Here is an 18,561-nt window from a genome sequence, read left to right on the forward strand (position 1 = left end):
GTCCCATGAGTGAGCGTGGCCTCCATCACACCTGCAGCCTACACAGGGAATTGGAAGCTCATCATCTCCCACAATCCCCACTGCTCTCCCCAATGAATGTCAGTCAGTCCAACGTAAAGGGAACTGCATCCAGCTCCCATTTGCACTAACACAGAAAGCCAGCCTTCTGGAAGAGGTCATGCTGGGTGCATGCATCTGATCTAAAACGGCCTCAATTATTATAGTCCTTTTCAGGAGTATTTCATAATTTCCAGGAGATTTTAGTACTTTACTGAATCAGTCCTAAATTATCGTTCACCATTGACAAGAATAGAAATGGTATTAATCCTTTCCAAGAGAAAAAAACAGTAAAAACAAAAAACTTCTGGTGTGCATGCCTTTGCTACATGTGGTGCGCTATAATACAGAAATATGGGTTTACACGGACATGGAGATGGTCACAACTTCTCACTAGGATGCAATATGAATTGTCGTTCTTCTCCGAGGAAACATCTATGTTGCAGTATCCGTTATTTCAAGGTATATAAAACACTGATGCTATTTGTTAGCCCATTTAAGGATTTTTTTTCCCCATTGTTTGTTAGCATTAAGCTCAGCAGCGTTTCCTAATGCAAAGCTATGTTTTTTTTTTGTTTTTTTTTAATGCACAACCTTCAATTGTTTTACGTTTACTTTAACGGCAAGATTCAACTGCGAATGACATTAATCACGTAGAAGTCTCTTTTTGAATAATTGTTGACTAGGTGCCAAACTACTATTTGTTGGAAAGTGAGATGAGTTCACTGCCACCATAAAAGTGGTCCCATCTCACATTTTTGCTCTCATGTCAAATGAAACCAAACCAGATGACAGCTCAAATCTTGAAAAGTTTATGTCCAATGACTCATATCTCAAGGCAGCCCTGTATTTGGTTTTCAGAACTTCTATACATCTATACATTTAATATCATTCTACTTTTGAGTTGTTGTTTTGAAAGATAGTCAAAACAGGGAAACTCATGTACTAACTATTTAATGACTGCCGTGGCTAATAATTAAGATAACCCTTTCCTTACGACAAAAACAAAAGAAGAAAAGGAAAGGAAGAATCAGTGCCACAAGTGAGTTGTCTCTCACTCTTGTCCCCAAGGGGCTCAGAGTAAAATGGGAGGGATCCTTGCTCTTTGCTGACAGATGGGTCCTTGTTCCTGGCTTTTTCTTCATCTCCCTCTTTTGCTAAAACACAGTCACACTCACACACAGTAAGACTGCACGAACACAATGGGAATTAAAGCTCTCCACACACATGCCCCCTGCACTGCTGCTGAAAGCTGAACCCCAAGTAGACATCATAAAAGATGGCGCGAGCGGGGTGGGCTGTGGTAAGGGGCGGGCTGCATGCATGGCACAAAATTAGGAAAGCTGCGTGATGTAAAGGCATTGTTATTCACTCTGGAGGAAAGGTTTTTGGCAACAAATTTGTACACATGGTAGAAAAACTCGCGCACTTGGACTGTCATTTGGGAACAGTATTGTATTTACAGTATGTTTATATGTATGTTATGAAGTCCCTTGGTAAAGATTTCTCGATATGCTGTTCAGTGAGGCTGACTGTGATCCTATAGGCAAGATGAGGCAGTGTGATTTATGTATTACGTGATACAAGCAAGCGATCAACACCTAGAAGCATTTACAAACAAACAGCTAAAAACATTCACAGCCATATTAAAGAGAACAAATGTAGCTTGATAAAAAATACTCAAAGAACAAACATTGAGAATGTTTTCAAAACATTTGGAAGTAAAAAAATTTAAGTCATTGTTGCTTTACTGTTGTATGTTAGTTGCTCCATGTACAGCACTTTGCATGCAGCGATGGCTGTTTGAAAGTACTCTATAAATACAGTTGAGTTGAGATTTAACTCAACTGTTAAATCTCACCCAAAAAATATACTTGCAGTGAAATTTATTTTAAATGCCTAGGTATGGGGGGGGGGTCGGTGTATAAACTGATTCAAAATTATTTAGACTTTAGACTTTCCTGAAGGTGAAATTGATCTCACACACACACACACACACACACACACACACACACACGTGAGCACACATGTCACAAAACGATTGTTGCATACCACAGCAAGTTACACCAAGTCTGCCTGGTGAACTGCGCAATAGCAAAGAACAACCCACAAAGATATCCACATATGTTGTCTGCAACTCTAGCACTTTAATAAGATTCTTCAAAGTGTGTTTTGGTAAGATCCTTCATGATCCGGGGCAATATGAGCAGATTGTTTGCAGCTTACACCATCTTCCTTTCGGCTAATGGATTTGGAAAACATTCCAGTCGCGCAGATAGCAACAGAATGGGAATCTGGCTTGAGGGCAATCCTCACTAAGTGGGGAGAGAGCCATTCAACAAAGGTGCCTGTGGTTTCATATTCAGGATACTTTACAGCCGCCGTCCCAGGACATCAACAGTGTTTTTGGGTGTGCTGTTGGAGGGGGCAAAAGAGGGGGAGGAGTATCCATCTGCCACGCTACCGGTCCTGAGGGAGACGGGCATATCCCAGGGGTGTTTTGGAGAGAGGGGGCTGAAAGGATTACACCCAAGCACTAATCAACGGCGGTAATCTGCAGGCCCCTATACAAAAGACGATCCAAACAAGGGTTTGGGACAAAGCATCATAGCTGGGTGAATGCGTGCTGTACATTCGGTCAAATATGAAGGTATGCATACTGCATTATATGCGGATGATGTTGAATGGGGAGGCTCAGTCCACTGTGGAGGTGTGATTGGCAAAGACCCACAGCGTGTCTGTGATCAGGTGCGAGTATCCCACAAGTGGCCCCGTCTGATTCCCAGTGTGACCATTATGCAAATGCGGCAACACGACAGGCTCGCAACATAAATTAGACTAACTGACAAAAGCACTTGACTAATACGTTCACGTTGTCTTGTCGTTTACCTTAAAGTGTGTATGCCAATATCTGAAAAATGCTTCAAAAATTGGAGTGATGGCCGACTGAAGCAGTAGATTTCATGCTTCAGTCCTGGCAAAACCTTTGTCACTGATTTTGTCACAGCAGGAGGCTACTAAGGTGCATATGCTTGGCTTTTGTCTTGGCACAAAGCAGGATATCACTTTGCAACTTGTTTCACGCTCCCTTGGCAGGGTGGTTTTGATGTCTGGGCCTCATGGATGGGGTCCGAGACTCTTTGCGGTGGCTTTAAAGCTCCACTGCTGGCTAAGATGCTGCTTAATAATGCTGCCAGTCCTCCGGGGCTCAGGGAACTGGAGCACCCTGGCCTGCAACGACTCTGCCTCCTGCAGGATGCCCATTGGCAAGCCTGCCGCTAAGCTCCCGATCCCATTGCCTCATTGTTTAGCAGGCCCCGCAATGCCAATATTAAGCCCGGCTAATGTGATCTAGAGGCAGCTGGAGCAGCCCCGATTATTACCATGACACAGCCAACCGAGGGGTGTAATATCATTAAAAATAAATCAGGTGGTTTGGAGATTTGCTTGAGCATGGGGGTGGGAGGCGAGGGAGGCTTTGAATGGCATTAGGTGGGAGAACTGCCATAATTTCATTAGCCGGTGAGAATATCTCAGAGGATCTGTTGAAACGTTTCCTCCAAGTTACACTAATTTAATTTCTCCTTGCACTCAACACAGACTGAATAAAGAGGAATTTGTGATGGTACCTTTCCAAATGAACGGTCAAGTAATGCACCTAAATATCACAACAGGATTAAAATTCAATTTGCCAATTAAAACAGAGTGGCAATCTTTCTGAAACCTGGTATATGATACTGTCATTGATGTTACTAGCTTCTTGTGTCGGATTATTGAGACGAAAGAAAAAAAAACGTGAGGCTTTGCTGTTAATCTTCCTTAGAGTGCTTGACACTGAGCTGTCTGCTCGGCAGACTCTCCACAATCAGACAGCCAATGAATAGACATCAATACCAAGCTTATCTACACCCCGACCAACTTGTCTATTCTGTTATATTTCATGATTTGAAATTGGGGTGGTTCATAGCGAAGCTGAACATTTTCTTTCCTCATTTTACTATTGCTGTTTATTTTTGCACAGGCTATGATTGCCAGGTCACAACAAATGGCATTAGTCTCACAGCGTGGCCCTTGCTGTTGCCTTTGTTTGGGGTTCCGCACACATAAATACGGTGATTTCAAGGCCCATTGAGTGTGCGACTGATTGCGCTCCAAAGTGACGCTCACCTTCATTAGATATATGGCTAGATTGATATATTGATAGCTAGACAGAATGCCTGGCGGGAGTTTGTTCCTGTAACACAACAGTGACATCTCGTGGTAACATGTCAAACTACAATGTTTGAGCTCTACGCCCTCCAGCAGTGTTCTCTTTCCTTTATTTGCAAGGAACATAAAAAGTCTCGGGCACACCACCAAACAAAAATGTCACAAAACATGGATGCACAGATTAGTTCTGCACCTTCTGCCGTCAAGTGGAAAAGCATTTCATTGCTCTACCTAACACTGTATGTCACTGGCATGGATAAATAAAGAGGTAAAAAAATGAATCATGGACCTGATTTCTGTTGCGTAACGTGCCGCGGCACACATGGTTGGGAATCACTGCGATATGTCAACATATAGTACAGGAAAACATACTCACGCGGAGTCACCTATTGATGGATTTTTTTCTAAATATTTTTTAATGCTTTTTTTGTATTTGTATTTAGTTTGGGGTTGTTGTTGTTGTTGTTTTTTTTTTTTTTTTTTTTTGCTTGTTTGGTTCAGGTGCGGCAGTTTCAAACTCCCTTTTCATGAATAACTCCTCTTGGAGGTTTATCAGCATTCTTTGAAGAAAATGGGGGGACCAGGGGGGTATTTTTCCCCACTGCATTTCAATGGGGAACTGCAAAGACATGTTATCAGTGATGTGAAAAAAATGCAAGTACCTCAGCTGCTTTGTTTTTGTAGTGTCATAGCCTTAAAAGGCTCATCGAGTCCATTATCATACCAAGACGGGAATGCTGGCAGAAATTCAAAGCCAGACCTCAGTTGTGCATTGAATCATTTAGCCACCAGAGCTCCAGGGAGCATGCACTGTGGAGCCCCACTATATGCGGGGTTAGGCGCTGAGCTCAACTGTGAATGGCGTCTTTCCGCAAATCATTGGTGCTCCCTGAAAAGTGATTAGAATTGCTTATATTAAATGGTAAATGGAGTGCACTGACAGTACATATAGATCTTTATCCACAACATCATGTTCATCCACTCTCTCTCACACACACACACACACACGCACACACACACACACACACACTAATCGGCAGCTGCTGCTATGCTAGGCGTTGGCAGGCACACTGGGACCAAATTACGGTTAAGTGTCTTGCCCAAGGACACATCGACAGTGGACAGTCAAGTTGTGATTGGATGCTTGTGTGTCGGCGGGCCTTGTGAAGCATGCACAAGGCCCGCCGATACACACGCATCCAATGTTACTGCAATTTTGTGTGGAGATATGGGCTAACACCTCTAAGACCAACACTCACCCTATTTTTAAATGTCATAAAAAGATCTGTATCAACATCACTCATCAATAACACTAGATACAGATCAATTCTAGCCATTAACTCCTTAAACAGTCACTGACAGTCACTCTTCTTGCACCACAAAATGGTACTTCAAAACTACTGGTTACTCTAAAATGGTTCAATGATTTTGTTGTTTACGATGATACTAGTGCAGCGTGTTATACCGGAGACAAATTCCTTGTGTGTTCTACATACTTGGCCAATAAAGATGATTCTGATTCTGATTCTGAATTTAAAATGTTCAAATGTTGTGATTTAGTTGAATTGAAAACAGCAAATAAAGTACACACTCATTTTCAACAAGGATTAGGATGAGATATGTTTTTGTTTTACTTTTTCCTACTCATTTTTACTGCTTGGTTATGTTCAAATGAAGTCATCAAGTAATCAATACAAACTCTTAATAACCGCAGAAAAATAAATAAAAACATTTGAGCTGAGTGACCTACATCTTTACAGCTTCACCAAGTCAACAATGCAAAATTAGATTTCACAGTGAAGTATATAAATAAAATATTGACACAACTATAAGCTTCTTTTCCCATGATGCTCCTTATTCCAAACCTACGCTTTGACTCACTCCCTCTCTCTCTTTCACTTGTTCCACGTATCCACCCCTGCAGTCCCTGAGCATCATGCATCATCACCTTTTCCTTTCCCTTAACCCAGTTCTCCATCGCGCTGACATCCTTTAGTCAGTAGCTCCCCTCATACAGACCAGGCAGCCCGGAACCGATTACGAATGGCTCCTAAAAGAGAAGCCTCCGCTAAGAACTCACCTACGCCAGTGGCTCAGCCCAAACTGGGCCCATCTTTTCCTCTCCTACCTACAACTCCTGCAGCACCAAAAGCAGCCCCAGAGAGGAAACTTAGAATGCTGCGGCCATCAGATTCACCGTTTGACCCTACTACTTTGGAGGTGAGTGACTTTAATCATGCACCTGTCTTAGTAGTAGAGTAGTAGAGTACACTCTACATATAAAGAATCAACGGTAGTTTCTCGTCAGAAGATGTAGAAGCTACACAAGGTGATCATTTGTAATGTAGCACATGATGGATGAAGACGGCAGGAGCAACCCGTGCTAAAATAAGAACTAGGGCACCAGGAATGATGCCATCAGTGTCTTTTGAGGCCGTTTCTGTCACAGTACATGTGTTATTTCTTTAATCGGGCAGGCAATACGATTATATACATCCTTTATTTGTCTTTTTTTGTGACAAATAGGGACACAGAATAATGTAAGCATTGGCAAATAACATTCCTGTCTTAGAAATGTAAATCAGATTTTTCCAATTGAAAAAGTGTGGTATACTGTATCCACAGGACAGCGCAGCATATCCTCCTTTCTGTGCTGTTTTTGTGCTCTGACTAAAACCATCTCGAATATCAAAATATTGCTTCGACGCCATTTTATGGTATCTTGGTGCCAAGGAACTATGTTTAAGTGAGAAAATAAGCTCCACTTAGTTAAGCCATCGAATTGAATCGTCCAATAGAAAAAAAGAGCTTTGCCGCCATCTTTGTGAAGGCAACTCTAAACCTCCTGGATGGCTGCGGTTGTCAATTACTCACTGATTTTCAGTAGCGGAGGAACGGAGTGTTTTAGCTCTTATTCTGCCTGCTGCCTAAGTGGCAAACATAAACAAAGGATTAAATACAACTGAACTGGAATCGGCCAATGATTTTGTGTAATGTTACTGAGTAATGTTATGGTAAACGGAATGCAATTTTATTGTGCTTTATCTTTGTGTATTTTTTTAATACAGTGCATGATGTATGTTTCCTCACACTAGCTGCATGGTGTGACAATAAATGCACATAAGAGGCAAAGAAATCCACTTCTACTCATGGCACACCCGCTTGGCAAATGTTGTATATAATATGGCTGTCATTTTGCATGACCATCTCCTACATTGCAAATTCCATACATACATGCTCTAATTGTATTGGACAGACCGAAATAATTTATCGTATATGTGTGCACCACTGCCGATACATGAAAATCTAGACTTTTTTTCAGTGTATTATCATTTGTAGTATTGTATTCTTTACTGGCCATTTCTTTAAATTTAAATCTGTTAACCGTTGCATGCTCGGGGTTAGTTGTCAAGTTATTGTAAATACTGTATATACCAGTGGTCACCAACATGGTGCCCGCGGGCACCAGGTAGCCCGTGAAGACCACTTGAGTAGCCCGCCAGTGCCTGGACATTGTGATTTGCTAGTAGAAATTATGATTTAAAAATGCAAACATTGGCAGTACTGTGAGACATTTCGAAACACGATCAAAGTCTGACAATTTAAATCATCAAGTATTAAAAATAACACATCCTCATATTATTGAAGGTATTTTGGACAAATATGTTATTTCAGACGTGTATCAATTTGGTAGCCCTTCACACAATCGGTACACATGAAGTTGCTCTCACCCTCAAAAATGTTGGTGACACCTGGTATATACACTGCTTCACCACTTGAAAGACATACATTTATTCACAGAATATTTTGCCTGAATTCTATTCAATGATCAAACAACATTTGTTTATTGTCTCTCTTTTGTTACTATTCACTCATTTGATAATTCAATAAGTTTCATCCCGGTTATCTTCAGGCAGTAGGCTGGGTACACGCTCAACTGGTTGCCAACCATACGTGTGGCCCACATAGACAAGCAACCAGTCGCTCTCACAATCACACCTAGGGGACAATAAATATTCCAGTAGCCTGCCATGCATGTTTTTGTAATGTGTATTGTAATGTGTATTTTCATTTATTATTGCATTTTAGTTACAGTGTTACAATTTTATTAGTTACTTTATTAATTTATTTGACAACTCGGAACACAATGTGATTTGCACTGACTGTGTGAAGATATTCAGTTATCTTCAATGCATTAAATTATTTGATGAAATTAGCGAAATGCTTTGAGATAAGATATTCTTTTGTTTATAAACAAAGGAAAGTGAGCCAAATGTTTGTTGGAGGTCAAAATGTGTCACGCGCCATGTGTCTTTTTTTCCTTTTACATTCGCCTCTAATTTGAGGTCGAAAACTGGGACAAAGTCCATCCATCCATTTGCTAATCAGCGTATCCTCATCACAAGGGTCGCGGGCGTGCTGGAGCCTATGCCTGCTGACTTCGGGCAGTAGGCGGGGTACACCCTGAACTGTTGCCAGCCAATCGGAACAACGATTCGCACTTCCACCGGAGAAAACCCACGCAGGCACGGGTAGAACTCCACACAGGAAAGCCGGAGCCCGCATCTAACCCTGTACCTCTGCACTGTGAGGCAAACGTGCTAACTAGTATCTCCAGTTCCTCGAGAGCCATATCCTGCCTGTTTGGCTGTTTTAGACCCCCCCCCCCCCCCCCCACCCCATACTACAACACACTTGATTCAAACGATCAGTTCATCAGCACGCTCTGTCGAAGCCTGAAACGACCATGATCAATTGAACCAGGTGTGTTGGAATAAGGAGAGCTCTAAAACAGGCAAGATATGGCTATCGGCGAACCGGAGTTCACTACCCCTGAAATCAAAGTTCCTGCACTAACCAAATATGGTTCCTCTGCCCGACGTCACTGTGATGATGTCATGACGTAGCTTTTTTTTTAATCCTCGCCCCGCCCGAGGTAAAGTTAAGGCATCACTTCTACGTGACTCGCGCAAGCAGTCAGTGTCACATTCTTTTCTCTTGGACACACCTTAGCCGTCTCAGACATGGTGAGTTTTCTCTCCGTTCGACTCAACATAACATAACCTCGTTTAGCAATGATTGATTCCGATGTCGTTTAGTGGTCGATGCAATCGTTTGGACCAAGTGTTGGCGTTTCCAAATGCCGTTGTGCTCGCCGCTTGCTAGCGGAAGTGCAACTTTTTGGAAGCTAGTGTTAGCGTGTAGCTTCGACGGAAGAAGCGACCACACGATTACATTGCAAGAAAAATACCTTGCAAGAAATGTTTATTTGGATAATACTCAACATGTTTTTCACAGTCCATTTTGGTAGCCTAACGATATTAACGGGCGACTATGTTTCAATGCGGGAGTAAACCGCTGCTAACATTGCTTTGCGTCGTTGCAAATGCCAAACCATTTTCATCTCGCTCAATCGTTTTCTTAACAGTCTGACTTCTCGGACGATCAAATTCAAGGTGAGTACTCAGCATTTTGTTTTATTTATCTTTCCACGCCTTTTTTGTGCATGCTGTCATTGTGTTTCGTTTCAGATGGCACTTTGCCCCTTGTCGCCACTGTCTCCCTGCTTGAGTTGTCTTCCTCCTGTCACAACCGACGCGCTTTTAATTTCCTATTCTTATTTCCTTCGCACAGTTTCATCCCTTTCCACTTGCAACTGCTTGTTTTTTCACAGATTGAGTTTAACCTGGAACAGATTCGTGGTAAGTCCGTAGAGGACTAAAATGTTGGCTAATTTGGGATTTGGTTTGCATGTTCACATTGACGGATTTGTTGTTAATGTGATTGCGGTGCTTTAAGCTTTTTTGCTACGTCTAAGTCGTTCACATGCGCCCTAAAACAAGACCAAAGTTGGTAGCTGTGTTTGCAATGCTGTAATGCCAAAAAAGTCATGTGCAGAGTCTTTTGTCATTCCTGGTTTGTGTCAGGTTACCATAAACTCTGGCTCATCAATTCCAAGACATTCATTCTCAAGCGCTTCCCCTTTTTTGGTGCTGCACACAGTAATGTGCTGTATATTTGAACACGGTTGACATAATAGGCTGTGTTCCTTCTTGCACTCTCCTCCTCCTTTCCTCCACTCCTCCATTACCAAATATGGTGCTGGGGAAAAGTTGTCTCATGCCAGAAGGGAAGAGGCGCATTCCTTTGAAGAGGGGAAAAAAAACCTCACAACACTGCCCGAGTGAGTTGGGCTTGGTTCTTGCTTGGCCTGACTTCCTGGCATGTTTCACCATTTTACAGCTTATTTAATATATTGTCATATACTGTCCTCTCGGTTTGTTTAAACACAACCTATTTTTAAATGCACTGGATGGTAATATAAAAGCAAAATTCATGTCAGCTATGGAGCTTGTCTGATCAATGGCTAAACTATCACTAACCCATTTAGAACCAGCTTCATGTTAAAGCCCTCTAAAATATTGATGACAAAAAACAGGAGTCTCGCTGAATCCAGTAAAGTAAAACATTTAACCAAACACCAGTGATCTCTACTCATTAAATAAATCTTATTTGCTCAAATTGTATTTATATTGGATTGGATTCAACTTTATTGTCAAATGTGTAACGTATAAAACAGAAGAAATTTCTTCCTGATAAATTTCTTATCAGGTGAACAGATGAGAAGAAATCGTGTACAATGCAGGCCTGCTGTTGGTAAGGGTTCCCGTTGAATCAAATTCATTAATTCTACTCCAAGGAAATTAAATTCAGAGCCAGCCGTGTGCATTTTCAGATTGTTGACATTTTATTGCCGCTGTGTTGTGATCATTGTGATGGTGCCATTCAAGTGTTTCACTGCCCTGTGGAGCCTTGCTGCAAGGTTGTCTCGTGCAACAGAGCGGATCAAAAGATTGAAAAGCATCTTTGGTGATGAAACGGAACTTTCAAACATTACCTGATATGCTCAACGTTGCTTTAAGTTATTTCCCTTCTTTTTACCAGTATGTGTACTCCCCGGGTCATTTTGGTTTTCAACGCTTTTTATATCAAATGCTTCTGTCACTCTGTATTGTTTCTTTTATCCTGCATGATGGATATGTCATGACAATGTCGTTTTCATTCATCATTCTTTTGACCAAGCATCTCTTCCATACGCATGCATGTCCGAGTATTTTGGGGGTGAATTTCATCCTTCCTTGAATGTGTTTTCTTTTACAGAGTTTAAGGAGGCGTTCCTGCTGTTCGATAGAACGGGCGAAGGACTGATCTGTTACAGCCAATGTGGGGATGTCATGCGCTCCTTGGGACAGAACCCTACCACTGCGGATGTCCTCAAAGTCCTAGGAAACCCCAAAGCTGAGGGTGAGACAGGCTTGTATGCAACTCCCTCCTAGATGATGGGCTTGAATATAAATTGGGGGCTTGTCACCTTGGAATAGACGTGATTGACTTTGCGAGTTCTCATTGTCTTGTCAGAAATGAACACCAAGATGCTGGACTTTGAGAGGTTCTTGCCCATGCTTCAGACCATTGCTAAAAATAAAGATCAGGGCTCCATGGAAGACTTTGTGGAGGGACTTCGTGTCTTTGACAAGGAAGGCAACGGAACAGTAATGGGCGCAGAGCTGCGCCATGTCCTCACCACACTTGGTAAGGCTTGCGTCTGTTAGCCTAGCATGTGCTACTCTCAGGACCTTTCTGAACAGAATTAGTTTATTGGTTATAATTATTCATTTGCGGAACTACTTTACCTCGAGATAGGAGTTCAAATTGTCCTACGATTACACTCGTATCTTAGATGGTCTCTTCCTCATCAAAATTAATGGAAGTGTCATTATTTTAAAAAAGAAAAACAGACATAGATTTACATGGACCAGTAAGTTGCAGTAATGTGTCATTCTTTGTAGAGGTTTAGGAATTTGAGTATTGTCTACATTATTGTATGCCACTGTGGTCAAATATCCGTTGCTTAAAGAGTTGCAGCACGGTATTGAATATACCCTGTACAGTAATCCCTCGTTTATCTCGGTTATTAGGGCCAAAACCACCCGCGATAAATGAAAATCCACGAAGTAGCGACCAATTAACATATACAGGTTAAAAAAAATGTAAAGGCCGCAAACAGTCCTTGAGAAGCTGCAACACAGCGAGTCACATACAGCAACATATACAGTACTGTACTCAATGTATATGGATTTATTTTATTTTTTTTAATGAATGTTTGGAAAAAAATGCGCGATGCACCGAATCCGCGATAAACGAACCGCAAAATAGCGAGGGATCACTGAATTGTGTTTTGCATTGTTTAACATTAAGCCAAAAGGAATGGCACAAAGTAAAGCTGTGTGGTTGTTTTGAATGAATCACATGTAAATTTGTTTGGTGTTTTGTTTGACAGTAAAAGTCAACTGCTTGAAGCCACTTTAAACGAATGTTCGCCGTCTGCTGCTTATTGTGAATTGCGTTCACTGCTGCTACACGGTGCTCGCAGCCCATTTATTTATTTATTTTCTTGCACATCAAAGCAAAAAATAAATAAAAGGCTCATATCTAAAAAAAAAATGCTATCTCAAGCCAACCATTAAACCAAACCATTTGTATGGTTCTATTGTATGCATCTATTTGTATGCATTGTGAGTGTGTGACCATAAATTGCCGCATTGTTTTCAAATGCCAGTGAAATACTTTGCTGTTGACTTTCAGGTGAGAAAATGACAGAAGAAGAAGTGGAGACTCTTCTGGCAGGACACGAAGACGCAAACGGCTGCATCAATTATGAAGGTGAGATTGAGGGGTGAAAATGAACGGGAAGGGAAATATTTGAAGAAGCAAATGTTGTGACAGTCCTCGTCCCTTATAGTACTGCACTTTATATGCTCTCATGAAATCTTGTATAGCTCACGTGGGATTGTTTGAAATGTGATAGACAACACGGGAGCGATGTGTAGCATGTTCTCTAATACGTGGTGACTTAACTGCTTCTGGACCACTGAAAGTGTGTAACTGTTCTTCTTCCACAGCGTTTGTGCGCCACATCATGTCAGGCTGAGGCCGGTGCGGGCACAGGGTATAGAGCGAAGTGGCACGACCAAGGCTTTGCTGCTTCCTAGCTTTTCTATAATAATAATAATAATAATAATCAGCTCACCATAGGCCTCTCTAACACTTATGAGTATAGATGGTGGAAGTTCAAAGTTGAGTGAACCTGTTGGTGTGTGTCTGGGGAAAGCCTTGTGGTCTTTCTCTGTTAAGTTGTGCAGCTGTGGGCCGACTGGCAGCCACCTGCTGTTGCGCGTTTCTCCTGTAGCCATCTGTCTTTGCCCCTGGCTGCAGCATGCCCACCTGCATGTGTCCGCCGGGCCCCCCTGCCCCTTCAGGTTTCTGAAGGGGTGGGGTTGTGGACACACAGGCAAGCGGCTTGTTATTCATGGAACGCCCGCTGTCAGCCCATCGCTATTGGTGGCTGTGGAGATGACGCGGCAGCTCCTCATTTGCATGCCAGTGGCGCTTTGAAACGGCTTTTCTTCTCTGTCTGTGTTGTCAACTATAGGTGTTGCTCTTTTCACAGAAACAGTCAAATAGGCCAGTTAGCTTTCACTTAAACTTGTCGGCTTTTCAAGTATTTCTTTGGGAAAATGGACCAGTTACGCCCCCCCGCCTCCTTTTTTCCCTCTACTAACGGTCAACTGCATAGAGTTGCACTTGCGCTAATTGTTTGGCCCCCTGTGCTGAAGAAACCTGAATTTGTCTTCTCCCCTCTCTCTGCATCTCGGCTGGAGGAAAGCACTTCTCTAACCAGCTCTTGTTGGATCATAGACGCGGCCAAATGCTTAAGCTGCATAAGAGAGAGAGAGAGAGAGAGAGGCACAATTACTTCACTTCCTTCTCTGACTGACAGTGTCCTCTTGAACACTTTACTTCTTTGTTGTGTGCTCAGTATGGGGGAAGCACGTCTGCATGCACTTCTGACATGTTTTCTCTCTCTCATCCCTCCCCACAGAACTGGTCAGGATGGTCATGAACGGCTGAAGATGAAAAGAATCACTTTTTTCCCCCTCACCTTTTGCCCTGTCACGATTTTTTTGACTGTTTTGCAGTTAGATTTCTACAGCCCTACAAGCTCTTTGCCATGGATTTGATTTGTCTTAAGCCGAGACCTTTGCTACTGCTGACAAGTACAACATACTATACAAGACTAGTATGAATGCATTCAGTAAGGAGTCTTAAAACTTGCTTTGTTTGACACATTCCAAGATGCATCGCCTGAGATTTTTTTTTTCTTTTTCTCCCACGTTTGCCGGTGCCCAATATTGTAACTCCTGGTACCAATGTGTACATTGTGGGTGGGGAATATAATATTTATACATGCACGCATACACAATAGTGGTGTGATGTACTGTATTGGCAAAGAATTTGGCTCAAAACCACTGGCTTGCTTTATCATTGTAGCAAATCGGTAGAAGTCCTATAAAAGCCATAGTATCCATACCGAGACAACATTTTACATGTTTCCCATGCTTTTATTTTCACAATCTCTTTTGGATTTGAATAAAAGGTCTCCTCAAACATGATTTGGCCGTGACTGCCTTGGTTTCAGCAGCGTCTCTCGTGTTGGTCGACTGACACAAGAGGGCAGTGTTGCTCCTTGTGTGTATTTGAGCCACGTTATGTAGGGAGCGTTGGAAGTACAGTATGCCAATATCATATAAACAGTGGATAATAGCAGTTAATTTATTTTTAAATTCACTGAGACTACAATTTAGTTTGTGATACAGGAGCTGAAATAAATTATAAGGGCTGTTTCTTCTCTGTCTTTCTTTCTCTCTCTCTCTCTCTCTCTAAACCTGTTATCCGCGCTAAGTGGACATGGCTTTCTGTGCTGAGTGATGACGTTTGAAAGTTGAAACTATTTGCCGGAAAACAGTCGAATCGAATTCGAGTTTATGTGCAGTAGTTCAGTTCTGACGTATTCAAATTGCTTCAATGAATTTAACGATGAGTAATATGAGCTTTACCCTATGTCTATAGAATATTTGATTCACAGAGTACAGTAGTGATGTACACACTATTTCAATCAACACACAAAAAGTTGTGTAAAAATAAAATCTCGTCAGTGTCAAACCCAACAATATTAACTTCAACTGTTAGTCTTTACTCTGTTATAGCGTTAAGTTTGTATAGTGAGTCATGCATATTTGCAATTAGCGCCGGTGGTAATGTTTGTGTCGTTGGTGAATCTTTTCGCTATATATTGATCCTACACATTTTTATTAACATGAATCAAGGCAATATAATGACAGTATAACTGTTTGAAAGCATGCCATTTACTTGACAACGGAAAACAGCTTTGTATTGTGTAAGGCAAATGGAAATTCTCCTAATACATCTGTTCCACATAGTTGAAAATATGTTTCTATCCTCGAGGTTCAATACTGCACCGTAAGCATGTAAACATTTTGCATTAAATACCTTGGACATATCTGTATTGAGTTTACCTTATAGATGCTAACATATTAACGTGATAAATTGGATGACTCTTTGTCATCCTTATTTCTGTACACTAGGCAAAAAGTTACCCGGATGTTTAACGTCGTCTACCCACCCAAGTTACAGTACAACATTAAAAACATGACCATCCAGCATAACATTTTGAGTCTCATATTTCCTCTTACTAAAAACCATGCATGCAGACTTAATTGAGTCATATTTAACACCAAATTCTTGTGTGAATTTTTCACAAATTGTAAGCATATTTTTTGTGTTGTGAACGTTTTGGCTGATAAAGCCCAAAAAAAAAGAGCGAGAGAGAAACCCTCTAGTTTGCTGGTGGCTTGATGTGCTTCTTTCCGTGCACCAGCAGCTAGCTGCAACTATTTGTTCTCATTATCCAGCGAGCAGCTCATGGCGAATGCGCATGCGAGTGATGTCTTGTAGTTTGGCCTCGAATTACTAGGCGCGTGTTTGTGTTTGTGTACACGCACATCCGATCGATAGGAGTCAGGGCTATGGATTATTTTAATCTTCCTATTTGCGAGCAAGTGTGTGATCTCCGCGGCGGTGCATCGGACAGGGGGCCCGCTAGCGGGCCGCTCAGGCCGTCTCCGACCTCCTCTGCCACTCCAATGAACTTTGACCCCCCCCCCCTCCCCCCGCTTTAGCAGAGACTGAGCGGCGCTCAGAGGCAACATCGTGAACCGAATTACAAGTCCAAGATGTCAATCAGCCATCTTGTATAACCACAAGTGTATTTCCCTCACCTCATCAATAATCTAATGGGCTGTCAGCACAAATCAGCCATTATTGATGACGTCTCCGGTGCTCCCTTTTCCTGTATTTCTTTCATTAAGCAGGATATTCGGATTCAGGAAACGATTCCCACCGGCAATTATATAAACCTGAGCTCAGAGAATGACGATAAACTAAATCAATTCACTTAATTAATCTGAGGCGGTCCGGTTGTCGAGTGGTTAGCACGTCGACTTCACAGTGCAGAGGTCTTGGGTTCGATCACGGCATGTTCTCCCCGTGCCAGCGTGGGTTTTCTCCGGCTCCTCCGGTTTCCTCCCAGATTCCAAAAATATGCATGGTGGGCTGGTTGAAGACTCCAAATTGTCCCTAGGTGTGGGTGTGAGCGCATATGCTCGTTCGTTTCTGTGTGCCCTGCAATTGGCTGGCAACCGGTCCAGGGTGTCCCCCGCCTACTGCCCGAAGATCGTTGAGATAGGCTCCAGCAGCCCCCGCGACCCTATTGAAGATAAAGCAGTTCGGAAATTGAATGAATGAATGAATCATTCATCTGAGCTGTCAACTCTTCATGGAATGAGACAATTCGGGATCTGAACAAGTGTAATGTTTCCACAATGTTTACACGTCCCATAAGTACACCAGGGCCAGCGAGAGTGATGGGTCAGTAGTGCCTTTGGTGGCCTCATCAAAGTCAATCGATTACCACAAAAATGCAGCAAAAATAATGACTCTGACATCAAAGTGACATCAAACATTTGTACACTTACCAGTCACATCTATTTATTTATTTTTAATAGTATGTACCGGTATGTGATTTTGGCATGTCCCTGCACACGCCGCTTGATTAATCAGTGATTGAGCGATACTATAATCACACATTTCCTTGACACGATTTTGAAAGGGAGTCATTTATTTTCATAAATACCGAACATTTTTCATGACATAATGACCATTGTTCAGTGGAGGCTGAAAGTGCAGCAGAATAAATTATTATCATCACATGTTGTACATGTATGTAATTGGATATACTGTGACCAGTACATCCAATGATCGACCAGTGTGTATATACTTTCAAATAGTATAACATCGGCTTTATACAATAAATGTGAACTTGACTCTGATATAGTCGAGAGAATAAAATGACGTCAGGCTTTTTCATTTATTGTCTGGTGCAGTGCAGTTAGTTCTACGCAGAACTAAAAAACATTGTTGAATCAATAGAATTAAAAAAGTATGTGCATTATTAGTTTTGCAAAGGCTGTTTTTTAAATGGAGTATACGTGACGTAATGTGATCAGATTGTGCAAGTGTAGCTAATGTTTAGGCCAGTGGTTGTACATACCTACACTGTACCAATTTTGCAATTTGCAATGGATTGGATTAATAAAATGAACGCATGTTCAATTATTGTTCAGGTGATGACTGAGTTGTGAATTTAGGCAAATGATCAAACTGATTACTGATGGGAATCTCGTTAATTTGCTCTGCTGGAGTTGCTGTTACTGGTAGAATTTGCAACATCTGAGTTTCAAGCCATGAAACGTATCCACCAAATTCGAATCGGACCTAATTTAATTTTTATACAATGGATCTTGATATTCTTCCATGTGAAAAAAACATACATTGGCTGGATTTTGCAGGTTCCGGCTCTATTATAAATTGAGATCAATATAGCGGTGTTAATGTTTGCGTCTTGGGCAATGACTTTTAAGGCATATTGGAAATCCATGTTGAAGCATGCAGCCAATGGCTCGCGTCTCGGCATGTTCAGTCCACTGTGGCACGCCATGACCTTTGTGACACTCGCTGGTTCAACAACAACACAGAATACGCATGATGTAGGCATAGATTTTTAATAGTAGTTGTTTACCCGACCTCTTCAACATACTCTAGAAGACAGATGAGGAAAGTTGGACGTTTTCCTTAAAAAATAAATAAAAATAACAAAGATATGACTATATGATTTACTGTACAACATTTAATTTGGGTCAAACAGTTATTCTTCTGCCGCGCCTTATCGATATTCTGCATCCATTCGTACACACACACACACACACACACACACACATACATTATAATATTGTCAATAATACAGATGTTGTATGA

General features: G+C 41.7%; 1 protein-coding gene across 5 annotated transcripts; it reads left to right on the forward strand.

The window, feature by feature from the left end:
• The first annotated feature begins 6,294 nt into the window (after window positions 1–6,294).
• zgc:153867 (uncharacterized protein LOC337226 homolog) lies at window positions 6,295–14,780 on the forward strand. Of its 5 annotated transcripts, none has more exons than XM_052058455.1 (7): window positions 6,427–6,486; window positions 9,941–9,968; window positions 11,428–11,571; window positions 11,686–11,859; window positions 12,913–12,990; window positions 13,230–13,276; window positions 14,210–14,780. In XM_052058455.1, exons 1-6 carry the CDS (start codon window positions 6,442–6,444, stop codon window positions 13,256–13,258), a joined length of 498 nt encoding a protein of 165 aa, XP_051914415.1. In that variant the 5' UTR covers window positions 6,427–6,441; the 3' UTR covers window positions 13,259–13,276; window positions 14,210–14,780. The 5 variants fall into 5 exon arrangements, with proteins under 5 accessions (XP_051914416.1, XP_051914415.1, XP_051914417.1 ...); XM_052058457.1 differs by having other exon boundaries at window positions 13,230–13,263; XM_052058458.1 differs by lacking the exons at window positions 6,427–6,486; window positions 9,941–9,968 and adding exons at window positions 9,149–9,293; window positions 9,695–9,722.
• The last annotated feature ends 3,781 nt before the right edge of the window (window positions 14,781–18,561 follow it).

Source organism: Hippocampus zosterae, chromosome 2 (genome assembly GCF_025434085.1).
Source record: "Hippocampus zosterae strain Florida chromosome 2, ASM2543408v3, whole genome shotgun sequence".
Taxonomy (NCBI): Eukaryota; Metazoa; Chordata; class Actinopteri; order Syngnathiformes; family Syngnathidae; genus Hippocampus; species Hippocampus zosterae.

Bases quoted from the DNA above. Each gene is read 5' to 3' on its own strand.
- zgc:153867 (XM_052058456.1), top strand. From the start codon at position 6,310: ATGGCTCCTAAAAGAGAAGCCTCCGCTAAGAACTCACCTACGCCAGTG. The intron at 6,487-9,940 runs GTGAGTGACTTT...GTTTTTTCACAG, and splicing joins TTGACCCTACTACTTTGGAG to ATTGAGTTTAACCTGGAACA. The intron at 9,969-11,427 runs GTAAGTCCGTAG...TTTCTTTTACAG, and splicing joins TAACCTGGAACAGATTCGTG to AGTTTAAGGAGGCGTTCCTG.